The 14,298-nt window shown below is 44.2% G+C and overlaps 2 protein-coding genes across 8 annotated transcripts in view; both read left to right on the plus strand.

The window, feature by feature from the left end:
* The window catches only part of TXNRD1 (thioredoxin reductase 1), a 110,672-nt gene that overhangs the window by 45,384 nt on the left and 50,990 nt on the right, over positions 1 to 14,298 (plus strand). Inside the window, exons 1-3 of one of the 7 annotated variants that reach the window (XM_040637397.1) lie at positions 1,417 to 1,555; positions 2,837 to 2,946; positions 5,762 to 5,867. Coding sequence is in view for 1 of the 7 variants with exons in the window: in XM_040637402.1 (XP_040493336.1) it covers positions 2,837 to 2,946 (110 nt within the window). In the remaining 6 variants the exon portion in view is untranslated. Of the gene's footprint in view, positions 1 to 1,286; positions 1,556 to 2,836; positions 2,947 to 5,761; positions 5,868 to 14,298 lie in introns of those variants that run through there. The other 6 variants (XM_040637399.1, XM_040637398.1, XM_040637401.1 and 3 more) reach the window with 6 other exon arrangements.
* Positions 12,046 to 13,811, plus strand: EID3 (EP300 interacting inhibitor of differentiation 3). Its single transcript, XM_008705672.2, has one exon. The coding sequence runs from the start codon at positions 12,422 to 12,424 to the stop codon at positions 13,535 to 13,537; it is 1,116 nt and encodes a 371-aa protein (XP_008703894.1). The 5' UTR covers positions 12,046 to 12,421; the 3' UTR covers positions 13,538 to 13,811.

A 14,298-nucleotide genomic window follows, 5' to 3' on the forward strand; every position in this document is an offset into this window, starting at 1 on the left:
GAGTTTATGACCCTGATTCATAGGTCATTATTGTGTAAATTAAATGAGCTAAGGCATATAAAACGGTTAACAGAGCTGGGCCCAGCAGCCAGGAGGAAATATTGTTTTCTACCTTGGAGTCCTGGCTTTCTTGCCTTCTCATTATTCATCCTTTGTTCCTTAAATCACATTGTTTACTGAACACCTGTGCTAGACCCAAACTCTGTTCGAAGGACCCCAGAAGAGGTGAGGTGTGCGCTTAGGCCTACAACAAACCTGCGGGGAAAGTGCCCATTTATGTATGCTGTGTGTGTGTGTGTGTGTGTGTGTGTGTGTTTGCACAAGTGTATGTGTATTCAGAAGCTGAGGGGCTATATACTTATGCTTTGGAGTGGACCCGCAGGAGCAAATTGTGGTTGCCTGCCACTTCAGAGAAGGCGTGGCTGCTCACAGCCTTAAGAAACCAACAATCCTTCACCCCAGGGTGCTTCAGTCCCCCAGTATCTAAAGAAGTGGGGGAGACATTCATTCATTCATTCATTCATTCATTCATTCATTCATTCAGCAAATATTCGTAGCTACCTACTGATGCAAGGTGCTGAGTAAGAATATGAGTAAGAGCAGGAAGTATGAGAGAGCATGGCTCACTTGGGCAGCTGCAGGTGGTTTGGCAAGGCTGGAGTCAAATACACTGTTTTCCCTAAAACAAACACAACAAACCAAAACCTGAGTGGGTTAAGGAAGAAGGATATAAGGGGAAGCTATGTGTTGGTGAGAATTTGTCACTTTTCAGGATTACCTGGCATGAGTTAGATGTTTCTTTTAAAAGCCTGATAATTTCCTTTAGGGAATTACCAGACTGACTAATCCATAACCTTAGGGCAATGGGTCCCAAACTTTGCTGTTCACTAGACTCACCCAGGGAGTTAAAAAAAAAAACAAAACAACAACCAAACCTCAGATGCCCAGGTCGCACCCAATACCCATTACCTCAGAATGTCTGGGAGTGGGAACGAGGCGTCAGTATTTTTAAAGGGCCTCTCGTGATTACAATGGGCAGCAGAGTTCCGGAGTCACTGCCTTAGGGCATAGCCCAGTTTTGTTGGGTTAAAACACTCTTCTTTGGGTTCGGGTTCCAAACATTCCTCACATTGCTTTTGCTCTTTTCTCGGGTTGGGGGCGCTACGAGCAGGAAGAGGATGTGGTGTCACCCAATTAGGAGGTCCCACTTTGCTAAGCCCGTCGGCGTAGTCGGCAGGGCTGCACGGGAGTGGATTTCTGCTTTGTCATTCTGACTCTGGCGACCGGCCCGCCCGCTCCGAGCAGGGCGTGGCTTCTGGTGGCCGCGGGGAGCCCGCCACCCTTTCCCCTCGCTTTGCAGCAGTCCGCAGCGCCTCGGAGCGGAAGGCTGGGGGCCGCCGGCCAGAAGAGCCTGGTGCCCCGGCGCTCGGGGTCACAACAGCGGTGGGTTCGCGGAAACCGGGCAGAGCTCCGAGCCTCTGGGCTGTGAGGCCGGAGACGGCGGCAGCCTCCTGCCGGGTGCGCTTTGGATCGCGGAAAGAGTGGATGGTTTGAGGTGTCTGAGTAGGGGTGAAGCTTTTCTAAGGCGGCGAGCTTCTTGGCCGCGTTCACTGTTGCGCGTGGGTCGGTGAAAGCTTAGCCTGGGGTGGGTGAGACCGGCCGGCCCCGGTCGGCTGGTGGCTTCCTTCCGCTAGGTCTAGAGACCGTGTGCAGAAATGTGGAAAAATGAGTGTTTGTATCGTTCCTTGCTGCACAAGTATCGGAACGTAGATGATAATGTGACGAGTAGACTGACAGATCCTCGACAGCACTAAGGGAGTATCACGATTGAAAGAGGTCTCTTAAATTTTCGCATCCTTTAATCCCCGGAAATCCTGGGCTGGCAAATCGTCTGTATCTCCCTGGGGAAACCGAGGCTCCGAATCACGTGACTTGCTCCAGGTTCCGAACCGGGACAGCTGCGAGGGGGACCCAGCGCGTGTCTCGCTGTATCGGTGCTGGGCAGTGCTGGGTGGCGGTGAAGAGGGTGCACGGCACCCCCTGGACTTTCTAGCCGCTTGCCCTCGGGTGAAATGGACCCGCTGGGACCTCCTTCAAAAGAGCAGTTGTGGAGATGAAGTGTGGCTATGTGCAAAGCCCCGAAGAAGTGCTAGCTGCCATTATTGTCAGTCAGCCGCACTTCTGAGTGTTGGTGTGATTTCTGTCTCATGAATGGGCCTGATGATGTTAGAGTAACTGGAGTCTATTTTTAATCCCATCAGTGACTCACTTCTTACCTGAGTTCACCCGTTTGTAAAATTGGGCCATTAGCTCCCGGCCTGTCAAGCAGGGTGTTGCTGTATGGCTTCAAGGTTCTGAAATGAAAGCTCCCTAAGAGGGCAGAGTGTTCCTAATTTTGCCTCGTGGTTTCAGATTTCAAAGAAAACTGGGAAGTTGGCTTTTGGCATTCTGTATAGATGCAGAGTTCAAAGGCAGATTACATCGGGAGGCGTTTTATAGAAGCGGAGAGGCTTGTCCTAAGCCTCTTGTGCGAGGCCGGAGTGCACTGGGGATTGACCAGGATTCGGAACGCCTGCTGGGGCGAGGCGGCCAGTATTTGAGCGCGGCCGGCCCCCGGGCGCCGGGCGCCGGGCGCCGGCCCGAGGCGCGGCGGCCAGCGCGCGCAGGTGTGCGGGGAGCTGGGCGGGGGCGGGGGGCGGCGTGCGGCGGGGGGCGGCGTGCGGGCGTCCTCGGGCGGCGCGGTGGGGGACGCGGAAGGCCCGCCCCTGCTGCGCACTTCCCGCCGCGGCCCGGCCGGCGGGGCTGACCCGCGCCCCTCTCTGCTTTTGTGCCGCAGAGGACGCCAGGGGTCTGGAGAGAGCGCTCTCGGAGCTGACCTCGGAAACCGAAGTGCCCGTGGTGTTCGTGAAGCGGCGGAAGATAGGCGGCCACGGTCCGACCCTAAAGGTAGGTGGGGGACATTAACGTTCTTTACCCGCCTGCCCTGGGAATGAGCTGGCCGAGCCCGCCGTGCTCGCGGCCCTCCCCTTCAAGGCCAGGGTGGATGTGAACGAACCTCCACACGGAGCATGTTCTTTAAAACGACAAAGAAGCACACGGGCCGCTCACGTGTCGATGGGAGTTGATGAGTCGGCGGGTAGATGCAGAGCTGGGGAGGCTTGGAAGGGAATATGTAACTTTTCATCTTTTAAAACACGTGTTCGGAAAATTTGTTTCCTTCTACTTTGCCTTCCTTTGCTCCTCCTAATCAATCTAGATAACTTAAAAATACCCAGCAGCAGTGTAAACTGCTGAAAGTGAGGCGTTTGGAGAAGTACTGAGAAAAGGGCGTCAGGAAATGCCTATCTTCGTTCATCCCTGATTTCTCTTTAATTCTCTGGGAGGGAAACCCAGAAGCCCCAGGCTCTGGGGAGAGCAACCTGCAAGCTTCTGGAGTGAGCTCATTTCCCTTCAGGTATCTCTTTTCTAGCCCAGAGTTAACAATTGGGTGGAGGAAAAGGAGAGAAAGAAGTCTTTCCTTTGGCTGGTTGCAAGCACCTCCCTTAGGACCATGTACGGTGGGGTCGGGTGGATGGGTCTGGCTATGGCGCTGGCAAAATGCTTGGAGGTGGGGTATGTTTAGGAGGATACCCAGCTTGGACGATGTTCTGTACCAGGTGTGGTTGGTTACCAGGTTAGAAAGCCTTATAATCTCATCCCATTGATAAATTTGCCTTAAATTTGTGCTGATGATCTTTTTGTCCTTGTCTGTTTGTATCCATGTAGTTTTTAAGAAATGGAACTCATACATGAATATTGCCTTCTTAGAAGTAAACCTGAAGCCTCCTTTAAATGTAAAAATCTACTTAGATATGTGTGCATTGAGGAAGAATATTAACAATTTATTTGCATTTTTATTTCTTCTAAAATTTTATATTCTTCTAAAAGAATCTTATTTACCATTTTTTTAAAGATTTTATTTATTTATTTGACAGAGATACAGACAGCCAGCGAGAGAGGGAACACAAGCAGGGGGAATGGGAGAGGAAGAAGCAGGCTCCTAGCAGAGGAGCCTGATGTGGGGCTCGATCCCATAACGCCAGGATCATGCCCTGAGCCGAAGGCAGACTCTTAAACCCTGTGCCACCCAGGCGCCCCTTACTTACCATTTTTGAAGAATGGGTAATGGAATAGGAAATGCAGATAGACTTCAAAACAAATAGCAACATAATGGGAAATAAAGGATAAAAAGGCTTTTAGCTTGATTTAAAGTGTAGTGTATTAGTCAGACCTTAGTTTGCAAGTAAGATGAGACAAAGGTCTGTTCATATTACTTTCTGTCTGATTGTTCTGTTTTCTCCACCTGTGTCATACATTTGCACTTAAAAAGTTATATGGGCATTTGACCTTTATATAAATTCTACAAATGGTTCTGGTTTTAGCATCAGTGGGAGTAAAAAGAATCACTGTTTTTATAAGCTTTGAATCCACTTTATTGGTATAATCTGATGTTTTCAATCCATACGATTGTAGTTAATTTCAAACATTTAATGAGATGAAGTGCCAAGATTGAAAAGTATACCATCAAGTCATAATTAAAATTAAAAAAATAATTTCACACATCTCTTTTAAGTAAGCTTACCACTCTACTTTGTATCATATATTTTTGGTTTCTAATGAGTAGCAAGAAATGGAAGAAGAGACACAAGGTAGTAAGGACTACTGATTGGAAATGTTTGTGAATTTCCAGCTGTTGCCCACATTTGGGGCTAAATAGTGGGTTCTGAATCTTTAGGGAACCTTGGGTTTGAGTGGAGAAAGGCATTTATTTAGTGGAGAATTGAGGGTTTATAGGATTAGTGTTAAAATCCTAAAGTCCACACCTTAAAAAAAAGGTTAAGATTTTATACTTTAATTGCAACGTAAATAGGGGAGAGGGAGCGCTTTTAAAATGCCTGCTTTTCCTTTCTCCTCTTGTTTCTTCCTTTGTCTCCCTTTCTCCTTAATAAACACAGTAGCAGCAGCAGCAAAACCTACCTTGCTTTAAGGAAGTGTATTTCAAAAACTAGTGTGTGGGCCACCTGCACAGAATCCCCTGGAGTGCTTGTTAAACGTACATGCCTGGGCTTTACCTGAGGTCTAAAGTAAACCCTCTGGAAGGGGCTAGGATCTGCCTTTTAATTTATTTTAAGCAAGTTCTCTCAGATAATTCTTGGGATAAATATCACATTTGAGACTTACTTTAATGTATAAGGTAGTTTGGTCAAGATTGGTTGCTAAATAATTAGAATTGGGAAAATTGAGAGAAAAAGGGAAATGAATGAAAAAGTATTTATTGGCATACTTAGTGCAGGACATAATTAAGACTAATAGTTTGAGATAATAGTCTTGGGAGATAAGACTAAAACCAGCAACAGGGGACTTAATTTCTTCAAGGCAATAATAGGAGAGATGCCAGGCATAAAACAGTGCCTGACTGGCATCCAGGTGAATTATGGAGACAGTTGTGGGTGGAGCTCAGGTGTGATCCTGTTGGCTCTGAGGCTTGGGCCCCATGGTCCATGACTATGTGGGTAGACACTAAAACAAAGGCAGGTCTCCTCCTTTCAAGCCTGGCTTCTAAAGTTACCAGAAACCAGACCCTTAACCAAATAGACATCAGGAAATGAGTGGTAATTTAATAACTCTCCAGCCATCCCCTTCCTTTTTTAATACTCTACCAAAATTGGCAGAAAACTTTATTTCTTGTGATTCTTCCCCCTGACATAATCCTTCTGGGGAGATTAAGGGTGTACCTGCTTTGGCCGAGAGAAGATTGAGGCCTGAGGAGAATGGAAGGACTGCTTTGAAGATGAGGGAAGTGAACAGACTCTGGCTGACCTAAGAAGGTAAGGGGTAAGGACTAATGAGATTTAAGAGGCCTGGATTGTTAGGACTGCAAATAAATTTCTCTGGGGCTGATGTACGTAGTGAAATTTTTAGTAGTTGTGAATCTGTGTTGAGACCCCATGCCTCTTCCTCCCACTTGAGCTAAGTGACAACACAAACCTCCTTTTTGCTCTTCATCTGTTCTTTCACACTAGTGTCACTATTCTGCTGGTCCTGGCTTCAGATTGTCTCTGGCCTCTCCTGTCCATTCACTTGCCAGGGCCTGTTTCCCATATACATGCCCACTGCCTCTATTAACTTTTGCCCAGGCAGTTCCACGTTCTCATTTCCTCTTGCCTAAACTGCTTCAGCAGTCTCTCTCTCTTTTGATCTCCCTCCCCTTCCAGTCCATCTGCTGTTGGAGGCATCTTCTGGCTGCTCCTTCCCTGCCCTCGGATCTGCATGCAGGGTACAGTGCACACTCCTTAGCTAGGTATTCTTTTCTCCAGGGCCTGGCGCCCACCTGCTTTTCTGGTTATCTCTTGCTCTGCTCCCTTACCTACTGGCAGTGGGACTGTCGTTGCAGCCAGAGTCCCTAAAATTTCCCTCCTTTGTTCAGTTCTTTATTCCAGTTTCTGATTTATCTTCCTACTCAAACCGACTTTTCCAACTGCCTACCGGTGTTAGAGTACAAGGCCAGATTTGCCATTCTTTCCGGCGAATTCTTATCTCTGGAAAAGGAGGAATCCTGCCAATTATAATTTTTTGGCTTACATATCAAAAGTGGAGAGTTAGTCTTATTCTTTGTGCCTAGGATCCCATGTCTATATTAGAGTTCAGCAAATATTTAAACAAGCATGCCTATTAATGATATAACTACTATTTATTGAATGTCTAGTATACATTAGACTCTAAATGTTGTAATTAAATTTTGCACAGCAGTCCTGTGCAAAAGGGGGTATTACCTAGTTTTATAGATGAGAAAATGGAGGCCTTGGGAATGTAAGGAACATGCCTAGATTACACAGCTAGTTAAATGGCAGAACCAGGAATGGAATCCAGGCCTGTCTCTGAAGTTCACGGTGTTGTACTCGTACTTGCCAGCACTTGACTTTGTGTTACTTACCATTGGGATACATCCCTGATCTCTCTCCCCAGTGTGATTGTGTGCTCATGATTCAGGCCTGAGCCCATGCAAATCTTGGTATTTCTAGCATAGCTCTGACAAATGGCATTCATTCATGAAATGCTTGCTGAGAGGAATTGCATTCCTCTGTGCCTAGTAAATTGTGTGTTCCTTTAGGACAAAAATTTATTTTTGTATCATGTGCGTGTGTGTTTGTGTGTGTGTTTTAACATCTAGTTTGCATTCAGTAAGGATTTGTTGGATGAATGGATGATGGTAGGGCCAGAGGACACTCACTTCAAGTGAGGTATTTAGCTACAAGTTGTCTAATTCTGTGAAAGTGGACTGTCTATCTGAGAAAAACCCCCAAGATATTCTGAAGAGATTCTAGGCAGCCTATGAACAGTTCCGAATTTTAAAGAGGTGTATGACAGCAGCTTTGTCCACCTTCATTGTCTTATGCAGGGGTGTCCAGGTCAGTTGAGAAGGAAGTCACAGTGTAATTATTTGGCTACTATTTATTGAGTGCCTGTGTTCTCAGCTTTGGGCTAGGTACTGTCTTTGCTCTCTGTAACACATATACAGGGCGTGTGTGTAAATTTAAGATGTATTTGTCAAAAAATATTTGTGTATTTATAAAGAGTGACAACCACTCTGTGTGGCAGAGAAGACATCCAGTAGACTCATTTTACAAAGGAGGAAACTCAGACTCTGAAGAAAATCAGTGGGAACTAATACAACACTAGTTTTGCTTTGAGTCCAGGCCTCCAGTGTGAGTTCCTGCAAGGCTGCCACCTAAAAAACCACATAGCCAGTACCTTCCTCCCTGTAGTCTATTGAAATGATGCTCCTGGTCTTGCTGACTTCTGAGGTGTGTCCTAAAAGAGTTGCTAATTGCTCTCGTAACTTGAAAGGTTCTATTTTCAACTCACACCCTTGTTTATGTTAGTTCTTGAGGCTTGGTAAGTCAGCCAGCAGCGGGTTTTCTGGTGTCAGTGAAGCGTATGACTTGGACCACAAAGCAAGGGTGGAGGCTTTATGTAATCTAAAGGATTTAAATGCTTGGGTCCACATTATTTTGTGGGACTTGACTGTCATTTTATCTTTTACTTCACTAACAATAAAGCCATGTTATTTGAATAGAACAGTTATTCGAAGCCTCTTTGGGATACTGTGTTTTTGTTGTTTTTTAAGGAATCTGCTGAAATCCAAGGAACCATTCAGGAGAATAACCTCAGACTCTTAATAGACCCTGCTTCAGATTATTTAACATAGTTTTACCTCTTCAAAGGCCTATATATACTTCCTTTAGTTGAAACCTTAGTAGGCTTTTAAGTTGCATTATATGGCAAATTTCTTTTCACTGTTATTAGTTATACTGGGGTATGTTCCTGTATTTCTCCTTATGGATTTAACCTTTAAGATATTTTTCTGTCCTAAAACAATGTGCAGGAGTGAGGCTACTGGTTTGTATACTTTTTTTCTATTTAGTTTCTAATGTTTATTAATTAATGTTTGCTATCTTTGGGATGATTTAGACTTACTAAGTACTCAGTAATTGAAAATATTATCAGATCTGTCAGTAATTCTCGTTCAATACTTACAGTAGCTTCATGGTGTGTAAGTAGTAGTATTCCCCCATTTCAGACAAGGAAACCAGAGGCTGAGCAGTTAAGCGACCTACCTAAGAGAACCCTAATAACTAATAATAGGTCAAGATTGGAACCCAGGTTTGCCTCCTCCTGCTGTCCATGGTTATTTAAAACAATATGTATCTGCCTTGATCATAGCAAAGTTTACCTTAAATACTGAAACACCAACCAAAGCAAAAAGTATACACACAATCATAACCTTAAAGGAAATTAAGATGAAAGAGAAAATATACCTAACATCTTGCTACTCTGACAAACCAAACTAGCACTTTTATCAGTAAGACTCTTCTCAGCTAAGTATTAAAGATACTGTGGCAGGATGAGGGGAGAAAAAATTGCTGTGAAAGAAGGAACAGAAAAGTTCAGGGAGGTAGCTAATAGCAGGATAAGCGTATCTGCTAGAGTGTGGGACTCAAACCTGATTGGCCCTTGGCTTTGGCTCAGAGGTCTCTTCTGTGCCCATGTTTTATAGATTAATCCTGCAGTAAAAATCCCATGGACCCTGTGTGAGTTCCTTTTTTAATTGGCCACAGAGAGGCCTTCAACCTGTAACATCCATCTCTTCATGTTTGTGTTGAACACTAGGGGTTGTGGGAGAGAGCCTAAGAGCTGGGCATGAATGAGTCTGAAGTTGGAGCAAAGGGACTGGAAAATAAAATAGAAAAAACTGAGGAAAAGAAGAAAGGAAATATAGGGCCAAGTTGAGCTCTTGGCAGCAATGCCTAAGGAGGAAAAGGGGGAGGAGAACTGAATTATCTTGGAGGCCAACCTGTATGTCATTGTTGCCTGAACTAGCCTTACTGAGTGAGGATGGTGGACTGTAGTGATGTCTTTGAAGTACTAGCGCATTTTTGCTTTCTGTTACAATCCATAGAGAAGTTGACCGGCATAACTGAAATTTATTGCTGTTCCTTCTTTTTTTTTTTTTTTTTTAAGATTTTATTTATTTATTTGGCAGAGAGAGGCAGCAAGAGAGGGAACACAAGCAGGGGGAGTGGGAGAGGAAGAAGCAGGCTTCCCTCTGAGCAGGGAGCCCAATGCGGGGCTTGATCCCGGAATCGGCTGGGATCATGACCCGAGCCCAAGGCAGACGCCCAACAACTGAGCCACCCAGGTGCCCCTGCTGTTCCTTCTTTTTAAGCTGCATTTATATAATTATGAGTAGTTGGACTTCAGGATAGAAAATCGCTCTTTAGTGATTTCAGTATTCACAAGTGTAGAAATCCCATTTTTTAATTGATTAAGGAAAATCATTAGACTTCAGATTTTTAGTTTGTGGCAACATTTAAACCTGTGCTCTAAAGGCAGAGTTAAAAAGGCAAAATATAACGCAAGTATGACTTTCTGAGGATGATATAAGTTACATGTTACCAAGGTTCTTAGGGGCAGGGATCTGGCTAGCATAGAATGAATGAATTCAGCACTGGAAATCAGTACTTAATAATATGATGCTTGCCTTGATGTGTTCTCTTGCTCTGAGCAAGTTGTGTGGGTTGTTATCTCCTGAGAAATCCCTGTGAATGGTGTTAGTAATACTTTATAAGTAGGTTGGGAGAATTAATTTATTTTTCTAAACCATTTTGAAATTCTTAGATGAAAGGCTCTATATAGAGCAAATTGGTGTCTGCCTGTTTTCCCTCCTCTGAGACAGGAGAAAATAGGCACCTTAGGGTGGGAAGGTTGGCTTATCTTTTGGAGTTCTTTCATAAATTGCTTTTATTGAATTTGAAAAGCATATCCGAAGCTCCCAAGAACATGGTTACCTATAAAAGCAAACATTTTTGGTTTTGGAACTTGGAATTAACTGGGTGTTTTCGTCTAAGATTTAAAACAGATTTAAATAGTTTGTAATTGGCTAGCCTTGGGAGGAAAAAATGGTCCTTTGGTGATACGGGGACCCTCCTTTGTTTTTCTCTTGCTTTTTCTTTATTCAGAGAAGAGTTACGGTTGACTTTCTGAAAAGCAGTGAACTTTTATTTTCAGTGTTGGATCTGTTTTTTCCCACTAATCTGTGAAATTAATCATTTGTGCCAAATAACTTAGAGTAGGTGCTGGAACAAAGTTTCTCATCTGTATTCATTTATACATTCCAATGTGCATACTCAAACGTATCCTTGTGAAAACAGCTCTGCTTGGAAGATTTAACACCAGATTCTTGCTTTAGAGAAGTTCAGTCTAATACAGCAGGATAATATATATGCATGAATAACCATAGTGTTTTTGGAAAATGCACATTTCCCCCCCCTGAATTATATCTCTACTTAAGAAAATTATGGTGGGGGGGGTGCCTGGGTGCCTCAGTCACTTGGGCTTCCAACTCTTGATTTTGGCTCAGGTTGTGGGATGGAACCCTGCTTGGGGCTCAGCGTGGGTCTGCTCCCTCACTGTCTCTCTCAAACAAATAATCCTAAAAAAATTGTGGTGGATGAAGAGTAATATAAATAGTTTAGAGAAATTTAATACTAAGTTGTGCTGTTCATGCATTTGCAAGAAACTTTGTGCTAAAGACAAGGAAAATGAACCAGTCTAGATGCATAGGAAGGAATGTAGGGCTAATTTACTTCCTGGTGCCTTGAAACCCGAGTTGACAGGTACAGTGTGGTGTTCCCTCTGTTTCATCCCCCCCCCTCCGCCTTAAAGGGGCATGTGTGGAAGTGAAAAGCTTTTGATCTACTGGGTTGAGAGTGCACTTCATTTGTTCTCTTTAAAAACAGAATGTATTCCTCACTGTTCCATATACTTTGCTGCTTGTAAGACTGATGAGCTAAGCCCTTTGTTCCAACTGTATGTGAATTCCCAGTGAACTAGTGGGTGAATTTTCCAACGTAGTCACTTGATATACAGCATTCGCTTTCATAGCCTTATATCAGATTGTGTTTAAAATCTTCATAGCCTTAATCACCTTTCAGGGTTCAGATTTATCTCCATTCAGAGTCTGTGGCCTTTAGTCTTTGGCAAGCTTCCAAATAAACCGCTCTTTTGCAGAGAGTGTACCCACTTTATTCTTCCACCCTTGGGTAGTGGAGAACCAAAGGTCACTTGGGTAATGCCCGACATTCCCCCACCTCCGTCCCTGCGCTAGCTCATATACTCCCTTGCCTGGAGTCTGCCTCCTCCATTGGTTGGAAGGGGTCTGGCTTTTGGGAGCCCGTGAAGGTAATTAACCTAATATGCATTTGTATAATGCAGAATGAATTCCAAACAGCCACCTTGCAAATGAACCCTGAGAATTCGGCCTGTTTGTGGTGGACATTCTGCAACTCACCATGCTTGGCTTTATGGGCAGTTGACAACATAGCCAGATTTGGTTTTCAAAAAAACAAAACACCAAAGACCCTACCTTTTAATCATAGTAAGAACGAAAAACATAGGTTGACCTAACTGCAGTATGTGACAGCAAATGTTTTAAAGCGCAGGATCTTTAGCCCCCAACACCCCCCCCCCCAATTTTGGCATAAGATTTACCAGGTATTTCTTTGAAAGCTAGATGACACTGTCAGTAATTGCTAAAATAATAGCTATCGCCTGAGCAGGTATTATTCCAGTGTGCAGAAGGGGCCTATTATTGCGTGCGTTCTGTGCGCCGCAGTGAGCTGGTTGCGAAGGCGCAGGGGCTGTGCTCCGCGGGGCGGGGCTGCCGGGAGCCGGAGTGAGCTGGGGGCGGGGCCTCCGGGCCATCGCCAGTGCGCATGGGCGGACATCCTCAGCTCCGACAGACCCCCTTCAATTTCCGCTGTTGTCGGAAGCGTTGCGAAGGCCATTGGCTGACTGTCAGCTGAGTGTGCTGGTCGCCAAAATGTCTGATGAGAAAGGTTCCCTGGGGGGACGCGTAGAGAAAGGAGAGGAGCCATTGGGGACCATCGCTGCTAGTGCGTACTCTATGAAGCAGGCGGATGTCGAGGAAGAACCGATGACGGTGGAAGTGGCGGTGGGGGCTGATGGCTGCTCTGACGACCTCAGCTGTGGGGAGGCCGACATAGACCCCAGTCTCCTAGGGCTTGCGGATGACGAGGAGAAATGCCGGAAAATCCGCAAGCAGTACCGACAGCTCATCTATAACGTCCAGCAGAACCGTGATGACATAGTGAACACTGCCAGCGACTCATTAACCGAGGCTCTCGAAGAAGCCAATGTCCTGTTTGATGGAGTGAGCCGAACAAGAGAAGCAGCTCTCGATGCCCAGTTTCTTGTTTTGGCTTCTGATTTGGGTAAAGAAAAAGCAAAGCAACTAAACTGTGATATGAGCTTTTTTAATCAAGTAGCGTTTTGTGACTTTCTGTTTATATTTGTGGGTCTAAACTGGGTGGAAGATGATGAACATGGTGAATTGAGTGGCTGTGATGATAATATAGCTCTTTCCTTCTGGGAGACAGTACAGAAGGAAGCAACATCCTGGATATTGCAAGCTGAAACATTTCACTTTATTTTTGGCTCATTCAAGTCCAAACCTTCTGCACCAAAGCCCCGACTTGAACACCACAAAAAAGCTCACAAAATGGAAGAAAATGGGGATATGCCTACAAAGCTGAGGAAGCTGGACCTGAGTAATAATCAAGAAGCAACAGAAAAAGAAGTAGAAAGAATCTTGGGATTGTTGCAAACTTACTTTCGAAAGTATCCTGATACTCCCGTGTCCTATTTTGAGTTTGTGATTGATCCAAACTCTTTTTCTCGTACTGTGGAGAATATATTTTATGTTTCTTTCATTATAAGGGATGGTTTTGCCAGAATAAGGCTTGATCAAGACAGGCTGCCGATATTAGAGCCAATTAATATTAACCAAGTGGGCGAGGGAAATGATCCCAGTTCTTATGGCAGGAAACAAGGAGTTATATCTTTGAGTTTACAGGACTGGAAAAATATTGTGGCAACTTTTGAAATTTCAGAGGCTATGATCACAAACTCATACTAGGGATTTTTGTTCTTAGTATAGGATGCATTTTGTGGCTTTTCTAAAGTTCTCAAAATGGAGAGTAAAGTCAAGCAGAAGCACATAATTGTATTTCATGTAAAGTGAAAAAGTATTTTCAAAAACACCAGAAATTGTTTTCCTGTGCAGTGTGCTTTTTGGTGGTTTAAGATTGTCATGATCTTCTGTTATTAAAAATTATTCACTGGCATGTTTGCGGGAAGATTTTTTGAATGCCCTTTAAGACTTTATCAATAAAAATCAGCTCTGAATTTCATAAGAGGCATTTGATAATTTACCAAAAATCAATTTTGTGGTGCTGTGATACTGCATTGCTTCCTCTGTTACAGGGAATTTTTATGGGGCTTCTGAAAAATGGGGCTCCTGACAAATGGGGCTCCTGATAAGGTTGGGGGAAGAGTGGGGGTGGGTAAAATGGTCAAGAAAGACTTTATCCGTAGGGCAGTGAATAAGCAATGTTTATACCGTAAAAAAAAAATCTAAATGTCATGCTTCATTGCAAGGAGGACTCAGTAAGATTAATGAATGGATGCCCATATTCTAAATAATTTCTCCTGTGATTAAACTTATCTACTGTAGAGATATTCTACTTTTGCTAGGTGAGGCATCAATTAAGTGCATGCTGAAAGGTGAGTAGGGATTGGCCAAAGATAGGAAAGGTATTCTAGGCAGGGTAATAGGGAGGTCAAGTATAAGGAATTGTGAGAAATTACGGCACCAGAGGATCATGAGATTTTTTTTTT

This window comes from Ursus maritimus, unplaced genomic scaffold (assembly GCF_017311325.1).
Source record: "Ursus maritimus isolate PB19 unplaced genomic scaffold, ASM1731132v1 scaffold_21, whole genome shotgun sequence".
In the NCBI taxonomy this organism is placed as follows: domain Eukaryota; kingdom Metazoa; phylum Chordata; class Mammalia; order Carnivora; family Ursidae; genus Ursus; species Ursus maritimus.